This window comes from Anopheles darlingi, chromosome 2, assembly GCF_943734745.1.
Source record: "Anopheles darlingi chromosome 2, idAnoDarlMG_H_01, whole genome shotgun sequence".
Taxonomy (NCBI): Eukaryota; Metazoa; Arthropoda; class Insecta; order Diptera; family Culicidae; genus Anopheles; species Anopheles darlingi.
In genome coordinates, this window is record NC_064874.1 from 47064403 (window position 1) to 47074402 (window position 10000).

A 10000-nucleotide genomic window follows, 5' to 3' on the forward strand; every position below is an offset into this window, starting at 1 on the left:
TAACGCAAGTTAAATGAAAACATGTGCCTCCGCGTGTTCTTGTAACTTCTTCTCGTGGCGCTCGTTCTTATCGCGAAATTAACTAAAACCTCCGCAAAATATGAAGCTAAAGGGCAAAAAGCAGTTAAAAAACGAACCGGAAGAACCTCAGCAAGTCGTGAAGGTAAAGAAGCAAAAGAAAATAAAGCAGGATCCGGAAAATGTGGAGATTACCCCAGTGAAGAAAATCGTTAAGCCGGAAAAGAAGCTAAAACAAGAACCCGGCCTCGGTGTGGACGACGCTTCCAAGCAGGTGAAGAAAAAGGACAAATCAAAGAAAAACAAAGCATTGTTGGCGGAAAAGGCCGCTCTCGTGGTTGCCGAAACGATGCCGGTGGGGAAGAAGCCCAAGAAGACGAGCAGTAAGATTAAGGACGCTATCAAGGAAGAGAGCGAAACGGCCCTGGAAGAACAGGTGCCTATTGCAAAGAAACAGAAAAAGTTAAAGGAAAAGGTTGAAGAAGCATCCGAACCGGTGAAGAGAAATAAATCGACCAAGACGATTCCGGATGATGAGGAAGTGGAGACATCGGAAAGTGAGACCGAAGACGAGGTTGAGAATGAGGAGGAAACTCCGGCTGGAGAGACTATCAAGAGTGAAGAGACTAAAGGTATTTAACGATTGAGTTAATTCTCTTTCTTCATACGATTATCCTTCTGCTTACTATCTTTGCAGCCTTACCGAAAGGGCCCGAGCATGCCATTTTTATTGGAAACCTGCCACCTACCATAAACCAGAACAAAGTAAAATCGTTGTTCAAACCGTACGGCACTATCTTGACGGTGCGCTTCCGAACGAACGAAGGTGGCAAGATACCGCGTCGGAAGGATATGAAGAAGCTGAAATCGTTGATCTGCTACATTCGCTTCTCGTCGAAAAGCGAAATGGAGCAGGCGTGTGCAATGGATGGTCAGCTCGTTGAGGAGAACCGCATTCGCGTTTGTCCCCAAAAGCAGAAGCAAATAGGAGCGACCAAATCGACAGTTTTCGTCGGCAACATAAGTACTTGTAAGGGCACGAGAATGCGGCTGCTTTATCCCCTTTCGAATCACCATGTTATACATTCCCTGCGCTTCTTTTACAGCTACAACCGATAACGAGCTGTACGATTTCTTCAGTGGCGTCGGAGCGATCGAGTATGTGCGACAGATTGCGAACAAAGGTGTGGCGTTCGTTTGCTTCAAGAAGGGCGTTTCCATTAAGAAAGCGCTCAAGCTCAACCAGCAGCCGCTCAATGGACGAGCGCTGCGCATCATGGAAGTCGATCCGAACCGTACAAACGTCAAGACGAACAAGAAGGGCAATCCGGTGAAAAGGATTCGATTACCGAAATCGGTATTGATGAGGAAGAAAGCAGGATCGTCGGAGGACCAGGCTAAAGGAAATGATCAGGGCACGAATGAGTTCCACGGAAAGGTGATTGCTGATGCAGGCTCGAAGAAAAAGAAGAAGAAAGGAGGCTTTGGAAAGAAGAATAACAACGCCAAGATCATTGCACAGAAACTAAAGGCGGCAGCAAAAGTAGGGGCGAAGTAACGACGACGGTCAACGGAATTGATCCGTTCCGTCTTCAAATATTGAATAAACACAGGCACTTTAAACCGGGTTCAGGAGTCGGCAGGTGCGTTTTTCGTTTCCTGCAGCTGTCGACTCCAGCTAAATTCAATTCGTGGTACTAAACGGACGGTGGATAGAAAGAGAGGAAAGAATTGATCAGCTGTTTCTATCGACGGCGAAATGTAGGAGCAGGTGAGAGAATAAACATTCTTCGAGAAAGAGCGAGATGCCCATAGCAAACAATTTCTCGAAACTATGGGAGAGCGGAGATTCGAATATTTCAAAAAATTAATATTAGCATCCAACCAAAGTTTTTTAAATTATTCGCAAATACTCTATAGAAGGAGCCCCGGGAGCTGTGTAGACCGTGTGTGCCATGTAATTGCAGGTGATAATTGATGTGGTACTATCGCATAGTCCGCGTTACCGAGCAGGAATCCGATGCTTGTTGGAATTGGAGTTGCTGCTCGAGCTAAAAATATATGCCTACGCGCGCATACACTCGTTCGCGGTGGCAACCCACACGCGCTCGATCCACCCACTCCCAGAAGATCGTGTCTGGCGCTTGAGAAGAAGGCCAAATGACGATACGGTGCAGTCGCAACTGTGCAGAACGTGAGTTATCCGGACGATTTGGCCTGGGATCGTCGAGCCGTACCAGCTTCCAGCATTTGCATTGTGCGTAAACCAGGAACTTGTGCCGGAAAAAACGTGATTATCCTTTTCATCCTGCCTGCACGGAGATCATCTTCCGGTGAATCACCCATGCTGTGGGAGGTGAATCACCGCCCCGCCAGAAGAAGATGCGTGTGCGTGACGTGAATAATGTGAAGTGCATGGAGCGAGAGATAAGTCGGAGATGTGTGGTGCTGGAGGTTGTTTGTTCGCCACCGAAGTGACAGTAAAGTGGCCAAGGAGTGGCCGGCTTTGAGGGTGCCAAATTACATAAATTATTCACTTCTTACTGGTCATGTGCGGTCGGTCTGGTAACGGCCTCGGTTTACTAGACTTCTGACCCTACCACATGTCCCGGAAATGTACTAGTGCGGAGGAATCCGGTTGATGTGGGTGGGTGGGAGTGTCACTAGCCGCGAAAAGTAGTGAAAAGCATACCAGAAGGAGTGCCCCTGCCGGCGCTGGAAAATCGTCTCCGGGTGGAAACTTTAAGAACCCTTTCTCCCTTCCCTCTCACACTCTCTCCTTCCATTTCCATCCCTCTCTCTCTCTCGCGAAGGCAGACGTCCGCGAGATAGACAGCGCCAGACAGAGAGCCAAAAAGAGATCTAGAGAAAGAGACCGAGAAAGACGAGAGAGGCAGATCGAGGGAGTGAGAGAGAGAGAGAAAGGTTGCAACAACAACAGCAACTAAAACGTGGTGACAACAACAAAAAGCATGAAAACCTGGGTCACCTATCAACCCACGGTGGCGCACGGCGGCGCAGCAGCAGCATTTGCAGGGAATTCGGGGAAAGCCATCTCCTTGGCTTTAAACGTTTATTTTTGGAAATGTTTTTTCTCCTCCGGGTCTTCTGCTGCCGGGAGGGCGAAACCTGCGTTGGGTTTTTACTTTTTCACGGAAACCGCCCAGCTCGGTCGGACCCGTTTGCCACCAGAAACTAGGAGACATCTCGTGCAAACGCAGGCCGAGCTCGAGCTGTTGATGTGATTGATTATACGTGTGTGAGTGTGTGTGTCAGAGGGTAATGAAAAGCCGGAAAATTAGGATCACTATGTGGACGTGTGCGAGAAAGAGAGAGGGTGTGTAGGAATGTTAGGGGTGGAATCCAACAACCTCATTCAGAAGACCGGTGATGCCTGGATTACTCTTCATTCAGTTCCCGTGTGATGCTTGTAGAACTCTGTCCCAACCCCGGAAAAGCATCCAGCAGGAAACGTTGAACAGAAGACCGACCCCTCTTCGTTCTGTCGTCTATTGGATAATCGAGGATGCAGAAGATGCACTCGCGTGAGAGCGGTGCAGCACGACGATGAGCATGGACGCGTGCCCATGTTGAGTTTGCCAGGGAATGGAGCCGGAGAAACCCATCACCGGGAAAATGGAACGAAGAGAGTGGAAAACTGGTCATACCCTCAAAGTACCCCACGGCCCACTTGTCCTTGTTGGTCGCATTCCGCTCCGTTGCCTCTGTCCTTCTCGCTTTCACATATAACACGCTACATGTCCTTTCGTCGAGAGAATGTGAAGTGCGAAAATCGGGAAAGACGATACTCTTCTGAAGTCACCGAGACTCAAGTGATACGAGTGAGAAGCGGTGATAGTGAATGACACAATATGCAAGCTTCTTAAAAAGTTGCCGGTGGAAAAGCAGTAAGTGTCAGTTACTGGAACCAGGAGGAGAGCTGTGATACCAGCAGTGGAATGATATCGACTTCGATTTCTGTGATTTCCTTTTCCAAAAAAGTTCGACTTGACATTCATGTGATCTTTTCTAGACGATTAAGTAAGTAGAAGGGAGTGGGTCCACTCAAACAAATGGTCGAATGGTGTTTGGTATGGCCATTTCGCAAACCCTTGTAGGATGTCTGGACTCGGACTTGATGACCGTTGTCCTAGCTTCGCGTTTCTTTGATGGTTTGGTTCTAGGTCGCCTGGCGGGTTCGTAATTAATTAACGCAATCACAATGTCCAAAAGTTTCTTCATCGGTTCGTGTTTCTATTGTCAATTCATTTATCAGTTTATCAGAGGCCGGCATGCTGGGTGCGCTGTTCGTCATACGATAGCAAACGGAACCTAGCGGTCGTTGGGAGTGGCTAAGTGACGTTGGCGCGTTTCAAGCCATAACCATACCGACGAGTATTGTAGTTGCGTGTCCAGGAGATATGGATGTCTGATAGCGGATGTGCGTGATACACATCGGATTTGGAGGCGTCTGATCACCTAGAAGTGATTTTTTTGACATATATTGGTTTTCGTGAATCATGTAAAGACAGTTTAGACAAACACTGTGCAAAGACAGTTTTATGCTCCAAATCTACGTTAATGTAGCAATTTTCTTGAGGGGATTAGTTCCTTCAGAGGAGTACATACCCCCTGGCACCGTCGCTTTACGTGGAGGATTCTTCTCAGGCAGCATAGACCGCGCGTCGTCCGGATCCATACACTACTGTTGTTAAGTTGGTCACGTGCTATATACGTGGCGTGTTTTTGTCCATAATTGCATCATTATCGTTCGTCAGGATCGGCTGTCGGAGGTTTTTAGAGGTCTCCCTGGTTTACCAATGTCACTCGAATTCTTTTTGATGTACTTTACTCGAGATCGTAGGAGAGAATTGGCAAAAGGAATGGAGGGATTTCATAGAAAAACTCAAGCCATCATTTGTGCATTTGACTTCCAGCAAACCAACAGCTACTTGCATGTTGGTTCCCAAGACTGCTTGGTTTTTTCCGTCGCCAAGCCACCTATGCTGTGTCCGTTGTCAAGGGGCTTAACAGGGTGGCAGTCGAGTTGTCGAATGTTCCGGACCTAAAACTATACCGAACTATTGATTGCATAATCTCGATGAGGCACTTTACTTTACTGCCCTTTTTCCTATCCTAAACTACTGCCCATTAAACAATAAATAACAGCAGTTAAAATCTGCAAAACATGTCCGAAACACAAACACATAAAGGACAGAGAAGGATTCTCCACGGCCGCCTAACGTTCAATAACTCCCTCCTGGACGCACAAACGGTACCGAGAGTGCACAGAAGCATCCTTGTACCCTTGGAGCGCCCTTAACGAACTCCTAATTGAGTGCGCCTGTACGTCCTCGGCATCGTCCGAGAAGCGATGGCAAGTGGTTTTAGCGACAGCACCGTGGAAGGGGATGTCGTATGGCGGTTGGCGACACGATGCCCGACCAAGTTCGGTCGTAAACTTGCCTCGGTGCCATCTTCTCGGGTCGTGCCGAAGCAAGTCGAGTTTAGAGAGACGCTTTTTTAGAGGCCAATGGTAATTGTGTTTTGATTTGAATAATTGCTTTGTCGTACGAGAATGCATCGTTCGATACGAGCATGGGGAATCAGTAGCTCTTTGGTGTCTATCGGAGGAGTAGCTTCCGTTGAATGAAATCGGTTTGTGTTCATTTGCCTGTGGTTATGGTGCGCGAAGGCGGACAGAATGTTCGAGGAACCGTCGGCCGTGTAGGACATTATTGATATGAGTGTGTTCGCATGATAAGCGGACCATCCTGCCTACTGGCTTGCTTCAATGCGAAGTGCGAAGGTGCGAAAAGTTATGTCAATCAATTACAAAGTTGAGCCATTTTGACTTAATTAATTAAGAATCAGGCAGAGGACATCAACAGGAATGAATGAGGGCACTATTATCGCGCTAATTATCGGACCGGGCTCGTTGATAAGGTGCCAAAAGTGGTGCTCGGCCCAGTGCAGACGGTGGAGCAGTAGATGCAATTCATTCTTCACCTCTTATCGCGGCCTCTTTTCCTTCAAAAGACCCCGTAGGTGAAGGAGTCCGCAATCCGCACTGCGTTCGACCTGTCCTTCCTACGCTTTACCGAACCGGGTACATGCCGGTTGGTGGATTCAATGGGGTCGGCAGATGGATGAGAATTTGTTCATTATGTGCCAGCGCAGTCAATTTCTTGCAGTTGAATCCGGGCCCTGTTCGTGCGCTTTACTTATCTACCGTCTCTCGTGCCTTACGTCTTCGTGCCTTATCGTAAAAGCTCTTTCTCCTGCACCGGGAACCAAAAACGGCTGGAGGGTGACGTCGAACTTTTACATAGCGCAGCATTCCTCCTCCCCAAACGCTCTATTCCTCTCTCGCTACCTCAACACATTTGTGTGTCTGCCGGTGGTTCCGTTTCCGTACCGATTCCCTTCAATTCATCGAAAATAATTTTCCTCGCCTGAATGGATGCCGGAATGGTTTTCGTTTCGTTGCGTTTTCGGCCTGACGTCCGGGTACGTCTTATCAGACCGAGTGCGAACTGAGAGCTATGCTCAGCCGTTGGGGCTGACTAGCGGTAAGATCAATATAATTAAGAATTTCATTTCCCTCTTTCTCTGCAAAAAAAGTATTTATTCCCCGAATTCGTTCACAAAATTCGCAGAATACAATAACAGTTCTGTGGATCCGATCCCACATATGGATTTAATACTTTTCTTAAAATTGGAATGATGTTCCAAGGATAAAATTGTGATCGTACGTCGGCAAAATTATTAGGTAACCTATCGTTAAACTCCAGTTTCTCAATCAATTAGCATTTCATGTTTCATGAAACACAATTTATTTATAGCACATTTGAACGCAGAACTTAATTCATTATCTAATTTCAACTAGAAGCAACAAATTCGCAGACCATAAATACTTCCAAAATCATATCTGTCTCATAAAAATACGGAAGAAGTGTGCAAATCAATGTTCTACAATCCTCTCTGCCACCATGGATTATGGCTGTTACTCGGGATATTTATAAGCTGGAAACTAGCAAACTAGCAAAAAACCATTTCTACGCGTTAGTGGATGAAGTTAATGCTTAAAACCAATGACAGCCAAGTCTATTGCGAAAGCGGTCGCAAATATTTGAAATCAGTCCACTTACCGGTCGGTCCCACGTATCATCTTCTTCACGTTCTTACTCTCTCATTTTCGCTTTTCTATTAATACGTATCTCTTTCCCTTTTCCTCGCACTGGCCCGGGAGGGATCTGCCACTGCTTCCGGCGGGAGCTGGTGGTTTTATTTGCTGATGAAATTCTGCCAAACTCATCTAGTCGGCCGATCTTGGAGCTGGCTTCGCTGTTGACAGCGTCATGACGGCAGAGGATAGCTTGCAGCACCAGGGTGCTATTGGCTTATAACCTACCGGCCGGAGGAGGAGGAGTGTTTTCTATTGGATTTTTAAAAGATAATCCCGGCTACATGCCGTCATGCATTGCGGTTCGATTTTTTTTTGGCCCAAGGGCACGGATTCTTCGTTGTCAGCTTAGACTGGAAGAACAGTAGCGCAAGCATGCATGTAGAAAGTTTAATATCAACAAGGTGACAGATCTTGTGCTAGTTGCTTGGACTGAGATACTGAGAGAATTTTTAAATGCTGCTAAATCTTATGTCATAAGCGTGAATGGTTCCACAAAAATGCCAATTGTACCCGAACGGTATGGACGGATTATTCGCAGTTTCATCTCCAACACACTCGAACGCACCAAACCGTATTGTGCGTAGGAGCGTCGCACAACACCCCTAGACCTCTTATAGTATGTACTGGTTGGCGCCCCAAAACACTCGCCGTCCGTTGCTCGCGATATTTATTTGTCTATTCTTTTGCGGGGGCTGTTTGGCCTTGGCCAAAATTTTCACTTTCTGGAATCATCTCAGCACTGCTCCGAACCGAACGATGAAGACGGCGACAAGCAAGCAGCGGCCTCGTCCAACAAACACGTGTTTGAATCGGTAGGACCTGGCCGCCAAAGATTGCTAATTACGTACAGCCTGAAGCCATCATCAGCAAGGTATGATCGTGGCTAAATAATTAAACGTTTTGCGAGGCTCGGCTCTTCATCTCTGCGGTAAAGCTTACCGGTAATCCGATTTGCAGAGCTTGTTTACAGTGAATTTATTATGCAATTAGAACTAGTCTTGGAACATGATAACCAATATTAGGCACACCGTTTGCCATCTGCTCTCATGAAAGTAAAGACAAAACACACTGTATGAGATAATAGGCGTAGAGGAACAGGAAGTTTAAATAAAACGCCAGAATCATGTGCTTAATATTAGCTTGTTTCTATTTTTAATTTTAATGTTGAATAAGTCAGTGCCTTTGCCCAAAAATATTGAAAAATGAAATAATAATTACTCGCAGTTATTTAAATCTTATTTATTTTGTGATATCGGCATTTCATCACAAGCTACTGCATTCCAGTGGGCTGGCACAAGCTACTGCATTCCAGTGTACTTTAGTTTGATCTTGTCGCCAGACCTTTCCCATCACATCAATCCGAACACAACCGAGTAAACCGATCTAACAGCTTCATCATAATATCTCATGTCATGTTCATACTCTGGATCCGATCTGTAGCTTGTGGGTCCGCGTAATTTCATCTCATCACTGCGTTAACAACTCAACACACATACCAGCCAAAGGGTTAAAAAAGATAGATGCGGCTGTATGCCATCGACTATTAGCGGGGATCGTGAAGCGTGTAAAAGCGTGTGGCTTGCGGTGCGTAGAGAGTCTGCCCTCATGTGATATGTTACGCGTCACTAATGACATCGACATTGGGCTCGGTGCCAGAGGCTACCGGTGTCCGGTGTTTCGATCGTTCGATGCCCAGACCAAACCTTCGAACGCTTGTGATCGAAAGCGAGAGGAAACAGAAGCACACGAGCGAAATGGCGTACGGCAATCGGGGTATGTAGATGGGTGCCCCAGTGAAATGTTTTCCCGGATTTAAGCCGTTATGCAACGTGAACTGTCCTCTGGGTGGAGGTGCTTTGGTGGTGGCAATCAAAACACAATTTTGTACTAGTCGTAGTTTTTCGATTCACTGTTTCTTGTTAACTCTCGCGACTCTCGTAACTCTACATCGCAGTGATGACGGTTTAGTGCCAACTGGAAGATTCACAAGTAGCCTTGGTTTCGTGTGTTGTACACCCATCGATCGAATTTGAATTCGCTTTTAAAGTGCAAGTGGAACGTTTGATGTAACAAAATTGTAAGCGTTTCAAATCAAAACGCTCCTCGAATCGATCAATCCAAGCGTAGCAACATCACATCCAATTAACGAGGGCCACGAGACACCAGCAAATTATTCGCAAATGGAGGCGCATGGTGAAGGCACATTTCACGCTAACGCAACATTCGAAGAACTGGTGAACCACAGCCGAGCAGCATAACAATCGGAACAGTACTTTAACGAGGTCTTTAGTTATCTTTACTAAAAAGAGTGGTTGGTAAAGCGGAAACGAATTCTGTGCGTTTGCTCTAAAAGTAAAAAGACAATGCTGCAGACACACCGCTGCAGGGGAAATGAATCCAAACAAAATCCATTTCCAAAACGATCTTCTGTCTAAGCTCAATGTGAAACCATTTCTTCCATACCATCTGCTCACTGACAGAAGCAGCTGATTTTCTTCATCCATAGAAACGTTCGATATTTTCCTCCCACCACCTATCCCAGTGCTGGCTGGCTGGCAGTATGTGATCGTGTGATCCTCGTCCCATCCCGTTCTGCGTGTGCGTGCGCACTTGCTTCAACTCTTAAAATATGTCCTTATTGTGCCTTCACGCACCGCCTGCACTACTGTTTCGTTCGTCGCGCCCCCCTTTCCCCCTCCTGTATCGCTATCAATAACACTCTCATTCTATTGGGTAGTTTTTTTTAAGGGGACTTAAACACTACACCGTACGTAAGCCATTGCTAGAGAGGAT

At 46.5% G+C, this 10000-nt stretch overlaps 2 protein-coding genes across 2 annotated transcripts in view; both read left to right on the forward strand.

Annotated features, from left to right (window-relative positions):
* The first annotated feature begins 26 nt into the window (after nt 1–26).
* On the forward strand, nt 27–1701 carry LOC125950707 (RNA-binding protein 34-like). The gene is made up of 3 exons (XM_049678939.1): nt 27–650; nt 716–1048; nt 1125–1701. The coding sequence occupies exons 1-3, from the start codon at nt 101–103 to the stop codon at nt 1574–1576; spliced, it is 1335 nt and encodes a 444-aa protein (XP_049534896.1). The 5' UTR covers nt 27–100; the 3' UTR covers nt 1577–1701.
* A 301-nt stretch (nt 1702–2002) lies between these two features.
* Nucleotides 2003–10000, forward strand: part of LOC125950743 (uncharacterized) — a 31455-nt gene continuing 23457 nt past the window's right edge. The window contains exon 1 of the mRNA XM_049678989.1: nt 2003–2212. The gene's annotated coding sequence lies outside the window, so the exon portion shown is untranslated. The remainder of the gene's footprint in view (nt 2213–10000) is intronic.